Below are 22,361 nucleotides of genomic sequence, written 5' to 3'. Positions count from 1 at the left end.
GAGAGTTTGTCAACCTGGAAGGTTTCCTGTGTGCTTAGCATAGTGCTGGATGTTTTCGTCGTATCCCTGTCTGTAATCTGTTTAACGGTCTGAGAGATGTGGGTATTGTTCCCCCAGAGAGGAGGGGTCCGAGGCTCTGAGGCCTACAGGAGCTTATCTCTGGCCCCTTCTCCCCAGATGATGCTCTGGGGTTGTTGGGGCCACGTGCTGAAGCGGGGTGGCCTCCTGTGCAGTGGCTGCTTGCCTTCTCAGTTTGCTTGGTTGGCTGGCTCTCTTTCTGATCCTTGAGCTCTTACGGATCCAGAACTATCTGCAGAAAACTACATTATGAATAAAAACACGGATAAACACTTGTTCTGGGAAGATTGATCTTGAAGCATTAGGGTGCCTCTCCCAGCACTGCTCACCGGGTGGCACCTTGGGGAAGGAGGAAGAGTCGTCGCCCCTGTCCCACCACCTCCAAGACGCGCTATGACTTTCTTCAAGCTAGAAACTGGCTGAGGGATTTACAAGCAGCTTTTGAGCAGTTTATAAATGAGAATTCCTGATTGCTGGATTCCGGATGGGTCGTCTTACACGAGCTCACGTTTGCTGTATATTGGTCAGTAATGGAAAGGATGCAGTGGGGTTCAGTTAGAGCCATCATGGAGCGCCCTGGGGGGTATGGTCCTCATCCCTGGAACAGCTCGGGAGTGCTTCACAAGATTTCCCTTTGATTTCTGTTAGTCTTCAGGGTTAGCATTTGAACTTGTCATTTCTAATTTCTAATTTGGGAGTTTGGATCCTTTGGTTCCTGTGGATCATAGAACCATAACTTCTTGGCTTCAGGAGATCCTTAACATCATTTGGACCAACACACATTTTTTTTTTGTTATTGTTTATTCTGCAAATATTAACTTAGTACCCAGCAGGTGCCAGGACCGGCCCAGGCTTTCAGGATGCTCACGGTGTGTAGGAGAGATGTGTCCCAGACAAGTGATGATGAAGGCATGGTGATGTGTGACACACAGGGAGGCTTTCCCAAAGTGAAATCCATGAAGTAAATGCCTCATAAGCAGGGATCACGTGGAGAAAGGTTTCACAGGGAAAAAGGGTCGGAAATGCCGGCATATGAGTATCATGGTGGAACCAAGGAAGGCGCCAGAATCTGCAAGCCTGTGATTATTTTGAGTGTTATTTTGATACTTGATTGAGAGTGCCACACCTGGCAGGGAGGTTTGTGGTGGATTATCTCATCTTGCAGAATTCATTGGTTTGGGTGGACTGTAATTTGTAACCGTTTTTGTATCAGTCGTTTAGGTTGTTTTCCACTTGATTTTAATGGGCTAACGATTGGTCTTTTCGTTTCAAGAAGGGCTCCTCAGCACAGTGAAATATCATGCAGCCTTAAAAAAGAATGAAATTCCAACACATGCCACAATGTGGATAAACCTTGAGGATATTATGCTAAGTGACATAAGCCAGTTGCAAAAAAGGCAAGTAAGGTATGGTTCCACTCACATGAGGTACTTAGAGTAGCGAATTCATAAACTAGAAAGTAGATGGTGGTGGGGGCACTTGAGTGGCTCGGTTAAACGTCCAGCTCCTGATTTCGGCCCAGGTCGTGATCTCACGGTTCATGAGTGTGAGCCCCACGTCGGGCTCTGCACTGATGGCGTGGAGCCTGCTTGGACTTCTCTCTCCCCCTCTCTCTCTGCCCCTCCCCTGCTCTATCTCAAAATAAATAAACATTAAAGAAAAAAAAAACAACAACAAAAGTAGATGGTGGTTGCCAGGTTCTGGAAGGAAGCATTCTGTGGATTGGTTGCACAACAATGTGAGTGTCCTTAAGGACTCCTGAACTTTACACTTAAAAATGGTTAAGAGGAGAAACCCATGGGGGAGGGGAAGGAAAAAAAAAAGAGAGGTTAGAGTGGGAAAGAGCCAAAGCATAAGAGACTCTTAAAAACTGAGAACAAACTGAGGGTTGATGGGGGGTGGGAGGGAGGGGAGGGTGCGTGATGGGTATTGAGGAGGGCACCTTTTGGGATGAGCACTGGGTGTTGTATGGAAACCAATTTGACAATAGACTTCATATATTGAAAAAAAAATAAAAATAAAAATGGTTAAGGGGCCCCTGGGTGGCGCGGTCGGTTAAGTGTCCGACTTCAGCCAGGTCACGATCTCGCGGTTCGTGAGTTCAAGCCCCGCATCGGGCTCTGGGCTGATGGCTCAGAGCCTGGAGCCTGTTTCCGATTCTGTGTCTCCCTCTCTCTCTGCCCCTCCCCTGTTCATGCTCTGTCTCTCTCTGTCCCAAAAATAAATAAACGTTGAAAAAAAAAATTAAAAAAAAAATAAAAATGGTTAAGGGTGCACATTTTATGTCGTGTGGGTTTTACTTGTACCACAACAAAATAAAAATACCATGGCCTAAAAAGTTAATGTGGTTAGAATTAAAATTCACAAATTGTGCTATGGGATGTACCTCAAGTGCGCTTCGCATGTGAATGCACACGCCTTTGGACTTGATTATTTTCACTGGGGTTTGAGATGAGAAAGCATATTGGAGTAGTTCCATTCTAGTTAGAGAAGGAGAGGGAGGCCTCTCAAGCTTCCGAAGGCTCTGCCAGCTGCAGCATATAATGTGGGTACTTTGTACTTCAAAACGGTCGCCTGTGTTGTGATGCGTGAGCGAGCATTTGCTGAGGTGTCCAAAATAGGTTTCTTTTTAAAAAAAAAATTTTTTTTTTTAACATTTATTTATTTTTGAGAGACAGAGCGTGAGTAAGGGAGAGGCAGAGACAGAGACAGAATCCGAAGCAGGCTCCAGGCTCTGAGCTGTCAGCACAGAGCTCGACGCGGGGCTCGAACCCACGAACCATGAGATCATGACCTGAGCTGAAGTTGGACGCTTAACCGACTGAGACACCCAGGCGCCCCCAAGATAGATTTTTAAAGAAAGTGCCTATACTTGAACTATTCGTTTTATAACTCTATGTATGACCGCTGTAAATCCAAGTAGAGGTGCCAGGAGGCAGGACAGTAGCCTGTAGGGCTAGTCACCGGGATTTAGGCCAGTTCCCTGACCTGGCGGGCCATGAAACAAAAGTTGTGTAATCCATGGCTGAAGTTCTTTTCAAGAAATCTGTATGTTTGAGACCCTTTGTTTAAAAAATACACACACACACACACACACACACACACACACACACACACTTTGATTCAAACAGCGTTTTCTTAGCTTTCAGTAGAACAGTGGCATTTTGCAAAAGGAGAAAGTAGTTCAAACTTCTGTGTTAGGATCAGACAGAATGCATCTGAGTGCGGATTACAGAAGGTTTGAGTGAGGGTTCAGTCCGTGATGAAGAATTCCTTCCCTCTCTGAAACTTCCTTTCCACAGCTGCCTGCTTGCCTTCTCTGTGGCAGAGATGTGATTGACCCCTGCTCTCTGTAGCACGTGGGGCTGTTCTTGGCATTTCGCGGTGATAAACATCCTGGGCCACAACCACCCGAGCCGAAGGGCCATATACAGTTAGCCAGGCTGTCCTTCCGGATTTATGACCACCCCTCCCACCTTCTCACCGCAGGTAATACATAAAACTGGGAGTTTCTTAAAACTCTTGCCAACTTGAACCTTGTTACAATTTTTAAATCTTTGTCAGCCTGATTAAGACCTTTTTCTGGGGGGGTTGGCGTCTGGGTGGCTCAGTCAGTTAAGTGTCCAACTCTTGGTTTCCACTTGGGTCATGATATCACGGTTTGTGAGTTTGAGCCCCATATCGGGCTCTGTGCTGAAAGAATGGAATCTGCTTGGGATTCTCTCTCTGTCCTTGTCTCTCTCTGTCTCTCAACAATAAATAAATAAAAACTTAAAAAAAGAAAAAGATTTTGGGTGGGGGGGAGGATCATGGCTAAGGTTCCTTAATATGCTTGGTGTGTGTGTGTTTGCATTTCTTTTTGGGGACTGGAGAGAATCTTTATATCCTTTGACCATTTTTTTCTTTTGAGCAGTTTGCTTCAGGTTTGTAAATCACGTACATTATTTAGACATCATATCTAAGTGTCTCTGGTTTAATTTCACTGCCATTCTTAATGTGGCTTGTTTTCCTTACCTTCAAGTTCTTTTTCTTGGCCTTTTCATTAGTGGGAGCCCATAAGGTGTGGTCAGCACACCTGGCCGGAGCTCCCCAGGATTATCAGGGGTCAGACCTTTGAGTTTTTAAATCTCTGACAATGTCTTTCTGTTGTCTTTGCACGGAACAGTAGCTTAATTGATTCACTGGTCACTTCTGGAGGTCTCCTGGTCCGCCTCCTCCGGCCTCTGCTGCCCAGAATGTTTGTAGGGCTCTGCTTGGATATTCTAGGCTTTTTCTTAACAGGCGTCTTATCCGTTTGTCTGTATTTGAATCACTGGCTGTTACAATCCAGTTCTCTCTCTGGTTACCTTTCACTTTTCACCAGGGATATCCAGGCTCCCCTACTCCATCCCAGTTTATGTTTGTGTGTTCATTTTTTTTTTTTTTTTTTTTTTTTTAAATTTGGAAAGCAGTGTTGATTGAAGCATTTGGAGGTAAAGTCTCATAATAGTAAAAATGGTGAAGGGGAATGTGAAAAGCGTTCTGCTGTAGTACAGCTTCCAGCCGGCAGGCACCGAGCGAGGGTGCACTGAACGAACGCTCCTCGGAATTGGGCGCGTGGTGTGGTGAAGTTCTCTATAGGAAGAGGGCTACCTGGGGACGCTGTGGTCGAGGGAGATGCCCCAGAGGGAAAAAAGGGTGGGAGGGAGGGGCTTTCTTCTCACTAAGATTACAAAGCCCCAAAATGCATGGGAACGGTGTAATACACAGCAACAGATTGCAGCCTTCTTCCTCTGCCTGTCTGGAGAGCCCGGCTTGGCCTGTCCCGGGCCCCACTCAGGGGACACTCCTCGGGCCTTAGCGCTGGGAGCTGCTGTGTGCCCCACCCCGGGGGAGGGAACCAGGCCAAGATGTCACAACCAGGTTGCTTCTGGTGTCCTTGGGCTGGGTCCAGACAGGTGGCAGCCAGGGACAGCTGGCAGAGGGACAGAGGGGCCACAGGCAGGCCCCACCCAGACCCCCAATTGCTGTGTGGCTGCCTAAGTCCTCTGTGTGTGTTCATTTTAATGAAGGCTGAATTCATTAATATAGAATAGAGACTCTTGGTGTATTGTGGTAAATAACCTCTTGTTGAAGGAAAAGGTCACAGGCCCAGGGCTGTAGTTTTTGTTCAGAACTGACTGTACCATGTTGGGTGAGATAACTTTCCCCTCTTTTTGTTTTCTTTCTTATTAAAAAAACAAAAAAAGAGAACTGTAAATACATTATGTACTGGAGCAGTAATTCTCAAACTTTCCTGGTCCCAGGACCCCTTAAAAATCACTGAGGATCCCCAAGAGCTTCTGTTCATGCGTGTTATATTGATTCACATCTATTGTATTAGAAATCAAAACAAAAATTCAAGCCACAGGGATACAGAAGTACACATTCCGCTAATAAGCCTTCGGGGCAAAGATGTCACCACACATCATATGGTCTCTGGAAAACTCCATTGTGCATCCCTGAGAGTATGAGAGTGGACTACTTTGACCTTGTGTGTGGACCCTTCACACTGGCCTCAGGGAACCCCAGGGGTTCTCGGGTCACACTTTGAGAACTGCCGTGCTAAAGCATTTCTGCAATTGACTGCAGTTCTCTTATCAAAGTCGAGGAACTTGCTTGGAAATACCTTGGCTTGAAGAAAACGCTTTTCAGGACTTGTGATCTGAGCCCACATCATCTCAGGGCCCTTGTTTTTTATTTTTTTATTTTTATTTTTTTCAGAGACTCGACTAACTCTGCCCTTCTCTCTCGATTGTCCTGTAGATTCCCTGTAAGGAGCCCCCACTGGTGTGCCAGACCTACTGGGACCTGTCCACCCAACTGCCCCAGACTCCGGCAGCGGGGCCCCCGATGGCAGTGGGTACCTCCCCGTGAAACCTGCCAAGCTGGACGCCACAGCTCCGCACGACGACACTTTGGCCAACTCCGTGCCCCCTTTGGAGGTGTGCAACCATGCAGTCCTAGCCTGCAGCCCGGGCATCCCTGAGGAGCACTATGTAAGCGAGGCTGTGGAAGATGCTCCCAGCTGCAGAGGGTACCGGGATGCCTGCACCATCACCGGTAAGGGGGCCTTTCCTGCCAGGGAGGGAGGGTGGCCTCAGTCAGTGAGGACTGGGGGAGGGCGTGGCCGCAGGAGTGCGTTGGGCGAGGTGTGAGGGGCCCAGGAGGAGAAGTCTGAGTGCAAAGAGTCTGAGCTGTGGGATTTTGAGACCTGCCGTCTAGAACCAACGTGAGATGAAGACAGTGCCTCGTAGAATTGCCGTGAAGGTTAAGGATGGGAATTTTGAACCCCCAGCAGCACGCGTGCCCCGTAGCAATGCTCAGCGTAGTTTGGTGCCGCTCCCTCTCTCTGACGCTCAGTTTCTGATTCACACATAAGGACAGGCGTGATGGAAATAGCACACAGCTGGGCGCTGGGATGCAAACATGGGGAACTGCTTTCCGCACCCTTTGTATATCGCCAAGGTTTGTGCCCATATCGCTCCTTATGGATGCCTGCGTCAGTCACGTCTTCCCCGTGTCCCAGGAGCAGAGCAGCGTTAACCGTACGAGAGCTCTCGCTTGCTCCTTTTCCCCAAAGGGGTCATCGAGACCAGGGCTTGGAGCCGGTGCAGGCAAGGGCTCTGAACAGAGATGGTGTAGGATGGTGTGTGGAACAGCAGCAAGGGGCATCGTTAGAGTTAAGTCCAGATGCGTTCATATCAAAGTTTGCCCCAGTTCTCATTCTGTCTGCAGTGTTTACTTTTCTTCCCCTGTTTGAAATAATGCCCGATGACAGCTTAAAATGTGCGGATTTGCTTCCAGTAGCTTTTCATGGCTCTGTCTCACGTTAAGCATGAAGGACCTCCCATGTGTCAGGAGTGTCCTGAGTGTAGAGGGACGCTGAGATGGTCCAGGAGCCCAGCCTGGGTGCCTAGCCCTCGTGTTGAACTCTGGCCCCGTAAGTGGCCCTCTGTCTACTCTTGCTCCAAATCCCACCCCTGCGTGCCCACCTGCGGAAGGAAGGACACATTTCTGACATCTCCTTTCTGTCTGCATCTGCTGTTTCCCCTTGCTTCTGGATCTGTGCTATCAGCACAGAGACAGGCTGTGATCTCTCCCTTTGTAAAGATAATCCTTCTTGGCTCCACTTTCCCCACAGGCGGTGCCCGTAGCTGCGTCTCTGCCTTTCAGTGAGCTGACTGCATTTTCTCTTCTGTTCTCACCTGGGTCCAGGCTGCGACCCCACCATTTCCTCAGCACCGATGGCCTCGTCCAGTGCAGGGGTCCGTCCTTAGCCTTCAGGATTTAACACTGCCGACCACTCCCTTCTCCTGGAAATCTGGTCCCTTGGCTTTGGTCTTGATTCTTCTGTTCTCCTACCTTTCTGGCTGCTCCTCCCAAGCCTGGGGATGTTGGGGGGCCCGGGGCTCAGTCCTTGCTCTCCCGTAAACACCTGTGCCCCAAGTGCCCTCCCCCAATCTTCAGGATTTAAAACCTGCCCTGTGCTGACCACTGTCTAGCTGCTGTCTTCAGACTCAACCTCTCCCCTGGAGGCCAGACATGATGGTCTGAGTCCACATCTCGCCTCTTCACCTTCACCTCTTCACATCTGCGGGGATCTCAAACTCAAACAACCAAAAATGAACCGGTTTCCACCTCCGCCTGCTTTTCCAGTGGTCTGCCTTGGCTTTGTAAATGGTGCTTCTGTCTTTCCAGTTGCCCAGGCCAGATGCCTCGGAGACATTTGTATTTCTTTCACTCCTCAGTTTGCTGGGAAGTCTGTTGGCTCTGTCTTCCGTGTGTCCAGAACTGGACCGTCTCTGAGCAGCTCCACAGCATCTACCCTGGTCTAGGCCACCTCCATCTCACGTCTGGATTATTCCAGGGGGCTCCTAATTGGGCCTCCCGCTTCCCTGCTTGCTTTTGTGCAGTCTCTTCCCACCGAAGAGTCTTTTTACACACGTCGTATGGTTTAACCCTTCTGCTCCAAACCTCCAGCAGGCTTCTATCTGACTGAGGCCTGTGAGGTCTAAGGGACAGGACTTTCCTGTCCCTTTGACTCTTGTCTGTGCCCACTCCATCCCAGAGACACTGGCCTCCTTTCTAATCCTTGGACTCACCAAGAATGTGCTGCCTCAGGGCCTTTGTCCTTGCTGTCGCCCGGCACCTGGATCACCTTACGCCCCGATGGCCTCATGATTCCCTCTTCACTTTCTCCAAATGGCATTTCATGAGAGACCTTTTTGTGACCGCTTTACAGGAAGACTGGCCCCACCCCTCCCTTTCCCTTCTCCCTTTCCTGTCTTTTCTTCTTCCCCCGACTTAGTCATGAGCTACATGGGTTTGTATTTTGAGGGCAAGGACTTTGTGCCGCCCTGAATCCCAGTGGCTGAAATAGCACCTCATTGGCCAGAGCCCAATAAGTGGGGTCTGTTATCCCCTTTTTACAGGTGAAGAAACTAAGTCACGAGAGGTTCGGTATCCTGCCTAAGATCCCTGAGCTGTGAGGGGTGAGATTTGCAGGCAGGTCGTGACCCCGAGGCAGGTGTTCTCGGCCACCCAGGCATACAGTGCAGCGGGGTCGACAGATGAGCTGGTGCAAACTGTGTATTGTGAACACAGTGATCGGCACGGGCACGTGGGAACCCGGTAACGGGGTGCCTGGCCGAGCCTTGGAGGGGAACCCCAGCGGGCTTCCCGGAGGAGGCGGCGCCCCAGCTGCGTTTGTGCAAACACGCGAACTAGCCCCTGGGCTCCCGGTGGCATCTGTGCCCGTTGAAATCCAGGCAACATCCAGCCCGTGGAAATGGTTTCGCTTTCTCTGAACGTGACGACCGAGGACGGAGAAATGCCAGAGCGGCGTGCTGCTGAAACTTCAAACCCTGTGGGGCGTGGTGGCGGGAGGCTCTTGCCGGGACACGGTGGCAGGCGCCGTGGGACGGCTGAGAAGCAGAGCTCAGCGCTGTCACGTGAGCAGGAGGCTTAGTGAACAGGAGGGAAACGCCGGCCCTGTTCCACGTTCGAGGTGCTGGCTGATGCACGACACACACGCTCAGGCTAACGTCTTACTAGATGCTCACTGTGAGGAGGACACACAGTGGGAGAACCCTCGGGGAGACCTGGAGTGTCCCCAAGAATGCGTCCGTGGCTCCCAGGGCTCTTCCAAGTGTGTCCCTGGGAGCCCGCGAAACGTACTCCGCCCCCGGCTCCCAGCTAGCCGTGAGACGAACAGCAGACTTTTTGTTCCTCTTTAGTTTTTGGGCAAAGCCAGCCACCGGCCACAAAGCTCTGCTCCCCTGCGCCGCCCCCGCCCCTCGACTTAGGGATATCACATTTTTGGGCGCGTCATTTTGTCTTGGGGGCGGTTCGACACGATGAGCCGATAGGGTGGCTGGGCTGCCTGGGGTTACGTAACCCATTGTACTTCCAGAACTGCTCACGGTCTTAGGATTTGCCCCAACAAGCAGACTGAGAAAACTGCTGAGGAGGGCGCGGGAGGGTGGCTGTGCCGAGGTCCTGCCCGAGCCGGGTTCTCATGGAGGATCCGCCTTCTCTCTGAGTTGCCTTTGGAGTCGATTCCTGCACATGGCGTTGGTATGTCAGTTCAGGCAGCCCGTCAGGGCCCAGCCTCTGCCAGCACTCTCCCAGGGCAAGCTCACCCGGACAGACTCACGTGGTAAGTTGTCTGCTGGGCTTGTCTGGTCTCTGTTTCCTTCGTGGTGTGGCCGGGGAGGAGAGAAGACCGCAGGAGAAGTAGTTTCTCTCCTGCTCTGTTCTGCTTGGCAGGTCGTCCTTGGGTGTGTGGTGGGGAAATCGCAATATTGAATCACGGAAGGGCAGCGCTGAGGGTCCTTAGAGGCTGTTCCTCCCTCGTCCCCTCATCCCGGCTCAAGGGAGGCAGTGACACGGGGCCATGAGGGCCAGGTCGGAGCTGGGACCAGGCCTCCCAGACCCCCACCGCCTTCCCCCTTGTGGTTCTTTGCAGCAGCCGAACAGGAAGGGTCTCCGAGGCCCTTCAGCCTCTCCAGCTCTTCAGTTTTCTTAATCCTGTGTCTTTATCCTGGTTTCTCAGAGCCTCCACTGGCATCTGGCTCAGCAAGGACTTTTTTGAAAGGTGAAGAACAGAGTTAGTGTCTCCTTTTCTCCTTCTCTCTTTTCTGCCTTTAGTTTTTTTTTTTTTTTTTCCTTTTCCTTCCTTGATTAAACGTGTTTGGCTCTGTATCTCTGATCCACACCCCGGTGATGGAGAGCTTGCGAATCATTGCTGCTGTGGCTCGTCTCCCCTGCTGTGGGGCTGGTCCGAGTGTGATAGTTGGTGAGTGTCCAGTCTGCATGCTGTTACAAGAGCTGTCTGGGCCCAAACCCAGTCAACTCCTGAGAGGCAAGCCCCTCTTGTCCTGTTCAAATCGGCTCAGGTCTCAGGACGTGTAGGAGTTTGGATGAGAGATTGTGGGGTGCTGTGAGTGTGTGTGTGTGTGGGGGGGGGGCTGTGTAAAATGTCTTTATGCATGTTCAGTAATTCTGTTCAACTAACAGCTATTCAAGGCCAGCTTTTTGCTGGGGTCCGTCATGACAACCGGCTCTGTCTTAGAGCGCTGGAGGTGGGAACAGGTGTAAGTGACCCGTGATGGCCCCCACGAGAATTGCTTTGGCTCTGCTTATGGAGCAGTCCTGCCCAGGTGTCCCTCCCCATCACAGGGCCATGCTTTAGGATTTGTTCCTTTTCTGTCACTGGTCTAAGCCAGCAAACTCAGTGGTTTATCCTCTGAAAACATGCTCAAATAAAATAGGATGGATGTCTTTTATCAATGAAGTTTAAGGTCTTGCTAATCAATTCCTATCTAGTATAAAATTCTTCATGTGTTTTCCATGGAAAATTTATAACCTGAATGGTACTTACTTGGCTGAATGAAGCAGAAAAGATTGGACAGTGAAATATCCCTTCTTGCACAGGGTGAGAAAAATGTGAAATAGAATCTAGAGAATTATACATTTTCTCTAAACTCAGAAGTTGGAACTGTTCTTTTCTCCTTCTTGGTGGAATGTGGTCTGTTTAACGGTTGGTTTTTGCACATGGAATTCAGGACGAGGGCCTCTTACGCTGATATTCTAGAGCTAACGTTTAATCTTTAGCAAAACACGAAAACATTCGCATCTGTCTTTTAAACACGCTGTAAATTATTTTGCAGCAATCTTGCTTCCCCTCAGTCTCTCATCATTAGGTGAGTGGGTAGAATATTTGTCACACAGGGTGTTTGACATATACTGTAAAGTGTAGGTAAACCGATCAGTGGGATTCTTAGCGTGCGATCGGGAAGCTGTAGTTTCAGGTGCTTGATATGCTTTACCTTCCTGATTGCTTTCCCTTATGAATTTGAAACAAGTTTTTAATGTATCCGATGTATTCCTGGTAGTCTTTGCCCACCTTAAACCATTTTTTTTTTAATTTTTTTTTTCAACGTTTTTATTTATTTTTGGGACAGAGAGAGACAGAGCATGAACAGGGGAGGGGCAGAGAGAGAGGGAGACACAGAATCGGAAACAGGCTCCAGGCTCCGAGCCATCAGCCCAGAGCCTGACGCGGGGCTCGAACTCACGGACTGCGAGATCGTGACCTGGCTGAAGTCGGACGCTTAAACCGACTGCGCCACCCAGGCGCCCCACCTTAAACCATTTTAAGAAGCTGGCAAGTAGTTTAAATTATATTAAAACAATTAGGGGTGCCTGGGTGGCTCAGTTGGTTGAGCTTCTGACTTCGGCTCAGGTCATGATCTCACGGTTCATGGGTTCAAGCCCCGCGTCGGGCTCTGTGCTGACAGCTCGGAGCCTGGAGCCTGTTTTGGATTCTGGGTCTCCTTCTCTCTTTGCCCCTCCCCCACTCATGCTCTGTCTCTGTCTCTCAGAGATGAATAAATGTTAAAAAAAGCAAACTTTAAAACAATTAAAGAGCGATCTTCTTATTTATCAGGCGTGCTTTGCAAGGGCTTCAGAATATCCATCCCAGTGCAAATAGCATTCCTAATGGTTTTCCCTTAGATGCTAAGTTTTCGTAATGGATTTACATTAATTTGGCTTCCGGGTATCAGAGTGAGGATCTCTTCATACACGCTTTGTGAAGGTGTCCTCTCTTCGATGTGACCAGACCAGGGTTCAGGGGTGTTTGCTGGCTAAGGGTCCAGGTGTCAGCCTCTGGCCTCAGCCTCCTGTTTCCCGCTGTGGCCGAGGTCCTCTGTGAGGGCTCTCCAGGGATTTGGGGAGAGAGGGTTCAGGAGCAGGCCTTGCGGCTAGATTCGGATGTTCCCCCGTCTGCACTGCTCAGTGGTGACCCTGGGACTCATGGCCCCGAGAGACTTGTCTGATCTCTGATCGCTTATCTGGTGTGACCACTGACAGATTTGAGCCCTTCAAACTGAAAGTGCCATGAGCTGGAACTTTATAGCTGTAATTAGACCCGGAAGAGATCAAATGTCGTAAATCTTACATTAGTCAGTGCTCTGCAGAGAAACAGAACCAACAGGATATACATCCATAAAGAGGTTTATTATGAGGAATTGACTCACACAATTATGGGCTGATAAGTCCCAAGATCTGCAGTCAGCAAGCTGGAGACCCAGGAGGGTCGGTGGCGTGGTTCCAGGCCAAAGACCAGCAGCTCGCAACCTAGAAAGAGAGCGTGTTGCAGTTTGAGTCCAAGGACAGGGAAGAAGTTGATGTCAGCTCGAAGGCAGTCGGGCGGGAAGAATTTTCTTACTCCAGGGAGATCTCTTAGTTCTGTTCAGGCCTTCACCGGGTTGGATCAGGCCCACCCACACTAAGGAGGGCAGTCTGCTTTACTCAGTCTACTGATTTAAGTTTTTATCTCATCCAAAAATACCCTCACGGAAACACCTGGCATAACGTTTGGCCAAATACGTGGGCACCTGTGGCTCAGGTTGACAGTTAGCCATCACAAATGCTAACAAAGGCTGACACTTACCGAGTAGTTGCTCTGTGCCTGGCAAGGCTTCAGGCACTGCTGCGGAAGCTCATTTTGTCCTCAGCGCAGCCCTGCCAGGGGGAGGAGGGTACTGCTGTCACCCCTACCTTTAAGGAGGTGCAGAATGGACTGGCTTGCCCTCTTCTGTAAAATAGCAGTCCTTGGGGTTCAGACCCAGCAGTGTTGTTTGCTGACCCTATTTTTTTTTTTAATTTTTTTTTGCAACGTTTATTTATTTTTGGGACAGAGAGAGACAGAGCATGAACGGGGGAGGGGCAGAGAGAGAGGGAGACACAGAATCGGAAACAGGCTCCAGGCTCTGAGACATCAGCCCAGAGCCCGATGCGGGGCTCGAACTCACGGACCGCGAGATCGTGACCTGGCTGAAGTCGGATGCTTAACCGACTGCGCCACCCAGGCGCCCCTGCTGACCCTATTTAAGTTAACTTCCTTCATTGTGAAATTAAAAAAAAAATTTTTCGTTTAACCAGGGTTTTACATTATAAATCCCATATATGCAAGTGGTAAAGCTTGGATTGTACCAAAGCTTATCAATGTAGAATAACATTCTATCATCTATATAATTAAACCACTCTAAGAAAAAAATCATACCAAGAATTGTTCTCTAAATTCTTTTTTTAATTTTTTTTTTTCAACGTTTATTTATTTTTGGGACAGAGAGAGACAGAGCATGAACGGGGAGGGCAGAGAGAGAGGGAGACACAGAATCGGAAACAGGCTCCAGGCTCTGAGCCATCAGCCCAGAGCCCGACGCGGGGCTCGAACCCACGGACCGCGAGATCGCGACCTGAGCCGAAGTCGGACGCTTAACCGACTGCGCCACCCAGGTGCCCCTGTTTATTTATTTTTGAGAGAGACAGAATGCGAGTGGGTTAGGGGCAGAGAGAGAGGGAGACACAGAATCCAAAGCAGGCTCCAGGCTCTGAGCTGTCAGCACAGAGCCCGACACGAGGCTCGAACTCAAGATCTGTGAGATCTTGACCTGAGCTGGTTGGATGCTCAACCAACTGAGCCACCCAGGTGCCCCAAAACGAAAAAATGTCTTAGGAATAGTTACATGAATTACTATTTAACTACTATTACTATATAACTATTTGATATTAATAGGAGAAGTAGAGGGTGATAAAAAGATTGTGTAAAGGGGATTTCTGAAGTGGAATTTCCAAGGTTTCTATGGAAAAGCAGTATTTAAGCAGAAGTCTGAAGAGATACGTAGGAATTAGTGGGGTGGGGCTGGGGAAAGAGCATTCCAAGCAGTGAAGACAGCACGAACAAAGGCCCTGTGGTGGGAAGATGATTGGTAGTAATAGCTACCACTGATAGAGCACTTACTATGTATTAGACGTTATTTTAAGTATCTTTTACATGTCCCTGCATTGAATTGTCATGTATTGTTTGTGTAGCATACTTCCCCCAAACCTTGCTCATTTAAAACAGCAAACATTTCTAGTCTCACCTATTTCTGCGGGTCGGGAATTTAGGAGTAGCTTAGCTGAGTGGTTCTGGCTCAGGGTCTCTAGTGATGTAGGCCACAGGGGATATCGTTTGAGCACCTATGTGATGAATGCACTTGGGAGGAGAATTTCCGGGGTGAGGACTTCAGTTTGGACAGACATTGCCAGAGAGGTTGTATTTTTGTGTTGTTCGAAGTGGGGGTGTCTGGGCCCACACCCCCTGCACCCTGGGTATTAGCAAACACCTTGCGCTTTGCCAACTGAAGTGTGAAAACAAGAGCGCATATGGCCTCGATTTATATTCCTCTCAGCATGTAGCGGTTGAGCATCTTTTGGTATTTCCTAGCAGAATTTTTATTTTTATCTTCTGGGATTTGAGATAAATTCTTCTTAACAGTTCCTGTTTTTAGCTCAAGGAGTAGTAACTCGCATGATTTGAAATAAGAGAATTGTTTTTTATTTTCTTTTATTATTATTATTTTTTTAATGTTTATTTTTGAGAGAGACAGCGTGTGAGCAGGAGAGGGGCAGAGAGAGAGGGGGACACAGAATCCCAAGCAGGCTCCAGGCTCCGAGCTGTCGGCACAGAGCCCGACACGGGGCCCGAACTCATGAACCGCGAGATCATGACTTGAGCCGAAGTCGGACGGTCCACCGACTGAGCCACCCAAGCACCCAGAGAATTGTTATTTTGCACTTTCCTTTCTTTGCCAACGGGAGAGAAGGTCTCGGGGTACCTGCCTCACTGGGTCACCGTGAGGGCTAAACGAGTTACTACATGCAGAGTACTGAGCAAGTTGTTGGTACATAGTAAACATTCAATTAGTCTGTTTCTTTGGTGTTGCTGTTTCTTGCCTGTCTATCTGTCTGTCATCTGTCTGTCTGTCTCACTGTCATTGTCTTTTTATCTATTTCTGTTTGGCCTGGAGGAGAGCCCAGGCTGCCCGAGGTGGGTTGGTAGGTGGAGGGTAAAGGCATAGTTGTTTTACACGTTGCTCTTCAGCCTCCCCTTTGTTTGCAGACCCCCTCCCATCTTCTTTGTTTCTTGCTGTCCCACGGCCCCCTCTGCCCTATCTTGGGCCCCAGGCGTATTCTGGCTGGGATTTGGCTCCATTCATGGGGAAAGCCTTGCAGTGTGGCCTCAGGGGAGGGCAGGTCTTGGAGGCTTCTGGAGTGTTGGGGAGGCAGAATTTATTTTTCTACCTGACGGGAATGATGGATTTACTGGGGGGGGGGGCAGGGGGGAGCAAGTCACATATTTTTGTGAAATACTTAGAAAAACTCTGAAGCTCTAAGGAAGTCCAGTGGAACCTTCTACAGTGATGGAAATGTTCTCTGTTACAATGTCTTCATAGACTTTTAGCATATCATCTGTGTTAAAAAAAAAAAAAAAGCTTTAGTTGATTATGGAAGTGATTGGCGTCTCTGAATCATTTGTAAAAAAATGATTTTAAAGCTACTTTCCATTATGTTATTAAATATTTGTCTGAAAAATTGCTTGACGAGGGGCACCTGGGTGGCACAGTCGGTTAAGCGTCCGACTTCGGCTCAGGTCACGATCTCTCAGTTCGTGAGTTCGAGCCCCGCATCGGGCTCTGTGCTGACTGCTCAGAGCCCGGAGCCTGCTTCGGATTCTGTGTCTCCCTCTCTCTCTGCCCCTCCCCTGCTCACCCTCTGTCTCTCTCCTACTCTCTTTCTCTCAAAAAATAAATAAACATTAAAAAAAATTTCTTGATGAACTCTTGACGTTCTTGCTAGAACTGCTTTCTTTCCTGTTTATGTAAGCTTCTTTTTTTATTAGACGATGAATTTTTTGTTGGTTGTGTGTGGGGAGGTCTGTCTCTTTTTGCTTTGGGTTCTAGGAAGCTCAGTTGCCTTAGGTTTTCATTGAGTAGCTATTCTGGTAAAAGTGCCCTTTGCCTACCTCTGTTTAGTAAGACACATAGGTTGCTTTTCTCTTATGCTTATTCTAACATAGTTCTGTTGAAACATCATTGGACATACTTGGGGTTGAAGAGGACATAAATGGATGTTGGCCCACTGTATTTTCTCAAGGTGCCATGAACTTGGCCCCGGTGGGAATTCCACCCACCCTGATATTTCAGCCCTAACAGACTCTGACAGTATTCCCAAGGAGACAGAATGTGGCTTCCTGGGGTTCTGCGCCTAAAGCATGTTGGCTTTGGGGCAGAGAGGTCCAGGTGTGTGTTAACGGCTGCAGCATCTGCAGTGGGACCTTGGGCAAGTCAGCTAGTCTCTGAACCTGTTTGTGCATCCCTAAAATGGGATGACAGTAAGCACCTCAGGGTTGTTGCTGGTACTCAGGGTGGTAATTCCTATTCAGGGCTTAGTACAGCGGTGGCTTGTGGAAGGCCTTCAGTAAGGGTTAGTGACTTTTTTACTTATGGCTCAGCTTAATTCCAAGTTCTGTGACGCTGCCTCCAGAAATGAGGTTACCACGAAATCTGTGCCCGTCGTCCGTGCCCGTCGTCCGTGCCCGTCGTCCTCATCTGGCAGTTCGCTGTCTGTGCAGCTTGATTTTGAATTCCAGAATTGGGGAAGCCCCGCTTTGGATGGTGTCCCCTCTGCCTTACGTAGATAGGGATCACCGTGTATTTTGTGATTCTGGATGGAACACGTGTGTGGGCTAAACCGAACCTTCTCAGCGGGAGAGAAGGAAGGTCTTGCTTCTCAGTGGTTAGAAAGATGATGATAAGGCAGAGCCTGGGGGCCCTGGGACCCTGACATTCCTTCCCTTCTCTCGATAGGAATCCTGTTCTCATTCCCCCCCCCCCCCCCCAGTGTGTTGAGTTTCAGCTTATCTGATAAATATAATTGTACTTTTTTTTTCTCTATCAAGAAAAACCTTTACAACTGTCCGTTCAGATGGCCATCACTGCAGGTTTGAACTCCATCGCTCAGTGTTATTTCAGCTCTATTTCTTCCTACTTGTGGGGGGGGGGGGTTGTGGTGAGGAGAAATGGGAAGGGACAAGGCTGAGGTGGAGAAAGGAAGTCTTCCGGTGCCCAGGCTCCTTTTGCCTGGGACCCAGGAGGCTGGGGCGGCCTGCCCAGGTGTGCACGCGGCGCCACCTAGTGGTCCACGGAAGCACCAGCAACCAGACACCTGCAGTGCCCCGGGTTCGCAACTTTTAAAAGGGATTGAAGGAAAGAGCAGGTTAATTGTCCAGAGGATCTGACAGGTAAGGAAGACAGCTTCAGTTGTGTGGAACAAAACAAATCCGCTCCCATCCCTCCATGCCTTCTCCTGACTTGTTCCTTCCACCTTTGTTTTAATTGATCCCCGTTTTTGCAAGGTGGGGAGTATCTTGAGAGCCACGTGTGGCCATGTCTTTCCTGCTTAAAGTGTTTGTTAGGAGATCCTAACCTAGATGGTGGTGTGGTGTCAGTGCCATGCACTGAACTTTATTCTTGCAGCTATCACATGTCATACTTTATATCGTTTTATTTACTTATTTATTTTAATGTTTACTTTTGAGAGAGAGAGAGAAAACACGTGAGCGGGGGAGACGCAGAGAGAGAGGGAGACACAGAATCCGAAGCAAGCTCCAGGTTCTGAGCTGTCAACACAGAGCCCGATGCTGGGCTTGAACCCACGAACCGTGAGCCTGTGACCTGAGCCGACGTCGGACGCTTAACCGACTGAGCCACTCAGGCGCCCCAACTTTATGTCATTTTAAATTGTGTATGTATTAGTCAGGTTTTGTTGGGTAACACACGGCTCCCAAGTCCACAGTGGCCACTGCAACATTTATTCCTTGCTTGTGGCTGTAGGTCACCCGGGGATGACCTGGGCTCCACTTCTCTCTCTCATTTGAGGATTTGGCCTCCGGCGGCAAAGGCTGTCTAACACTATAGCCTTCTGGCAGAGGACAGGGCTCATGAAAACAAACTCAATGAACACGCTCAGAGTCTCTGGTTGCACATGCGGTATGTGATACCTGCTCACATTCCATCGGCCAAGGCAAGTTCTGTGGCCCAGCTCGAAGTCACGGAACTGCAAAGTGATTTTTGTTTACAGTGAACCAAAGCAAGGGGAGGTAGCGAAGGAAGAATTGGAAGCCAGATTTTGGAAGATCCCGAAATGGCTGGGGTGCATAGGTCGGCTCAGGGATCTCTCTCCTCTGGCCTAGAGTAGCAGTCAGCAGACTTGTCCCTAAAAGCCAGAGAGTAAATATTTAGGTTCGTGGGTCACATGGTCTGTGTGGCAACCACTGGCCTCTGCTGTTGCAGCTGAAAGCAGCCGTAGACCTAGAGTAATGGGCGTAGCTGTGTTTGAATAAAATTGTTGTTTACGGAAACACACAGGACTTCGCTGTGGATCGTAGTTGGGGGACTCCTGGGTGAGACGTTCAGTGCTGGTTTGTATCAAGATGTCAACTTAACAACAAAAGAGAAATATCCCTTATTGGGAAACCCTTGGGGAGGCCAGTGAAACCCCACCCACCGTTGAGCATTGTTGAGCCATAAATAGTTTGTTCCATTGTCACTGAATTTTCTAGGCAGCCAAAGGTTATTGTTTCTGGGTATGAAACCTCATTTTGTTGAACCGTTTTCTGTAGAGATGTCTGTAAAGGGTATTCGAAGCTCCTTGGTCTTTCCAAGGATGATGGGGGTTTAAGGTAATTTACCCTTCCTGGTGGATTCGGATTATCGTTCACGGACGGTGTTTGGTGAGGGACTTGGAGATGTGCCCTGAATGAGGGTAGTAGGTGTGCTCAGTGACCCTACGTTCACATGTGTTGTGGTTACATTTGTGCGTGTGTGACCACTTCATTGAGATATAATTCACCCGTTTAAAGTATATCATTTGGTGGCTTTTGGTTTACTCGCAGGGTTGTGCAGTCATTACCACAAATCAATTTTAGAACGTTTTCATCACCCCAGAAAGAAACTCCAGACCCTTTAGCTGTCACCTCCCCCCCACCACCCACTCCCATCCCTGTCCCCCATGTAGCTGAATGAATGAGCTTTCAGAGGGTGACCTCTCGGATTCTGCTGCCTGTGTTTTTTCTTGGCCCTGACAGGCTCAGTCCTGGTCTTGGAGAGCAGAGTGAGGGATCTTCTCGAACTGCCGTCATGCTATGCAGGTGTACATGCAATAAACGCTTTCATTGCCCTGACACCTGTGCATCAGAATACATCACCTGAGGAGGAAGCTTTAACACTTGTCCTTTATTCTTATTAGACCTTTATATTTCTTCATTTGTATTCTGCTTTGCAGGACGTCGTCCTGTGTCATTTTCTGCTCTTTGAATTTACATGTGTGAGTTTGAAACCTGGTTCGAGTAACATGGAATTGTTTCACGCTCAGGTTTTATTTGATTTATCTGTTTTGTTTGATTGCTTCTTGTTGGATGGCTGTAATGCTTTTTGGGGGATGAGTTTGCAATCTTTTAATATCCAGATGATCTCACTTCATGCTTTAAAAAAGTAACCATTGTTCACTTATAAACAGAATTTCCTGTCTAGGAAACGATTTAGATGAATAAAGCAGTTGACTGCATTGAACGGTGGAGGCATGGTAGGCATTCGGATTTTATAAAATTGTGTTCTGTTAATAAAGTTTTCCTGATTTGACTTATGACTCTTTATCTCAGCATTTAACCTCAACATTAATGGACTTTCATTCCATAGTAAAAGCTAACTTTGGGGAGGAGAGGACAGGTAGGAGGATGTGGGCTTTGAACCCTGGCAGCTGCTTGGCTGCCTTAAGAGCTTTAGAGAGGCTACCTATAAATATTGGGTATAGGGGCGCCTGTGTGGCTCAGTTGGTGAGCATCCCACTCTTGATTTTGGCTCAGATCATGATCTCACTGTCATTGAGATTGGGAAAGAAAGAAAGAAAGAATATATATATAAATATATATAAATGTGTGTATATGTATATGCATATACATACACATATAATGTATACATACATATGCATACATACACATATATATTTACATATATGGAATAAATATGTATACAGGGAATAAAGTTTTTTGCAAAACAGAAAGCAGATGTAAGCAAAAAGTTAATAATTTTAAAACAGGAAACTGGATCTGAACCCCCAAAATTAGAGCAACAGAAGTCAAGGGGGGGGGAGTTGGTGAGATGAAGTATAATAAGCTATCCCATCTGTCCTATGGAGAATTAGAAAAATATAGATTTACCTCCTAGTAACTTAAAGGGAACTACTTACCTGTATCAGTAAGATGAGGTTTGGCTGCATAGGAACAGCGCCCTCACCTGGTAGGATTTATGTAGCGTTGGTAGCACTCAATAAATGCATTGTTATTGCTGTTGTTTGTTATCATTCTAAAAAGTAAGCCGGATCCCTACACAACTTTCACACCCAATAAAATCCAGATGGCTCAAGGATAGAGTATCAAGAATGAAGCTGCAAAAGTGGTGGAGGTAAATATTGCTGGGAATTTTAATAATCTTGAGATGGGCAAGGCCATGCTAAGCCAGATGCAGGGGCTAGAACTGTAAAGAAAATAATGGATCATTTTCACTGTTTGAAAGCGAAGCCTTATACTGGGTTTCTTGCTGTGATACAGCGTATCTGTCCCTGAAAAGCTTGCATGGTCTGCAAAATCGCGGGCCCTAAATGACAGTTCTGCGACTTTGTAACCGGAACGCTAAACCGTACAAAGCACGAAGGACACAACTGGTTGCAGGGCAAAGGCTGTGAGGCACGCAGAGGGCGGGGGCTCGGAGCCCTGCAGCTCCCCTGAAGGTGGGCACGGGAGGAAGAGCAGCCTCTGCAAGCCCAGAGCCACGCAAGGCTGGCGTGTGCCCCCTTGGGGATGGAGCCCTAGGTGTAGAGCGTATTTTACACTTCTTTAAGATAGGGCTGGAAGGGCTCCTGCCTGTGCAGTACAAGAGTGCCCTCCTCTTACACAGGCATGTGAGCTCCCGGTAGAAAGGCCTGTTGCAGTACACAAGGCTGTGTGGAAAAAGCAGGAACCATGAGTAGGTTTGCAAGACCAGTGACAAGCTGGGGAAACGATTGCACTATATTTGATAGACAAAGGGTTCATATAAGGCTCCTCTCTGTATCAGTATTAAAGAAGAGATAAGCAAGAATAAAGTATGTATGAGCATCCTTTAATGAATTACAAATGTGGGCACCTGGGTGGCTCAGTTGGTTAAGCGTCTGATTTTGGCTCAGGTGATGATCTCACAGTTCATGAGTTTGAGCGCTGACTCAGGCCTCTGCGGTCAGCATAGATCTGTCTGCTTCAGATCCCCTGTCTCCCTCTGCCCCTCCCTGGCTTCTGCTCCCTCTCCCTCTCTCTCTCTCTCTCTCAATCTCTCTTAAAAATAAGCATAAAAAAAATTACAAATGACCAATATGTCTGTGAAAAAATGTTGGATATTACTAAGTACTAAATGCGAATGGCCAACAGGTACATGAAGAGGTGCTCAGCATCACTAGTCATCAGGGAAATGCGAATAAAACACAATGAGCTATCACCTCACACCTATGAGAATGGCTACTATCAAAAAGACGAGACAGTAAGGCTTGGCAAGGATGTGGAGAAAAGGGCACCCATGTGCGCTGCCGGTGGGAGTGTAATTTGGGGTGGGTGCTGTGGCAAGGATATTTATTCCAGTGTTCTTTCATTGCAAAACTATGAAATGCTTGTGAATGGGGAATCTCGTCCCTGAATTGTGTCATGCATTGAAAATGGGATACTACGTAGCCCTTAAAAAGGAGGTGGATCCGAATTTATTGCCATGGAGCCGTGTCTGTGACATATTGAGAGCATCACCGGTGAATTTTCCAAGATCTCTTTCGTGGAGAGACACAAAATC

General features: G+C 48.3%; 1 protein-coding gene across 6 annotated transcripts in view; it reads left to right on the top strand.

Annotated features, from left to right (window-relative positions):
• The first annotated feature begins 5,873 nt into the window (after positions 1-5,873).
• Positions 5,874-22,361, top strand: part of TRAK1 (trafficking kinesin protein 1) — a 124,035-nt gene continuing 107,547 nt past the window's right edge. For 2 of the 6 annotated variants that reach the window (XM_011286249.4, XR_006585636.1), the window contains exon 1: positions 9,442-9,757. In XM_011286249.4, coding sequence (XP_011284551.2) covers positions 9,667-9,757 — 91 coding nt within the window. In that variant the 5' untranslated portion in view covers positions 9,442-9,666. Of the gene's footprint in view, positions 6,160-9,441; positions 9,758-22,361 lie in introns of those variants that run through there. The other 4 variants (XM_023260683.2, XM_011286250.4, XM_045037807.1 and 1 more) reach the window with 4 other exon arrangements.

The sequence above is a fragment of the Felis catus genome, chromosome C2 (genome assembly GCF_018350175.1).
Source record: "Felis catus isolate Fca126 chromosome C2, F.catus_Fca126_mat1.0, whole genome shotgun sequence".
In the NCBI taxonomy this organism is placed as follows: domain Eukaryota; kingdom Metazoa; phylum Chordata; class Mammalia; order Carnivora; family Felidae; genus Felis; species Felis catus.
Note: the sequence above shows the minus strand (reverse complement) of the source record. Positions and strands in the feature narration are given on the sequence as shown.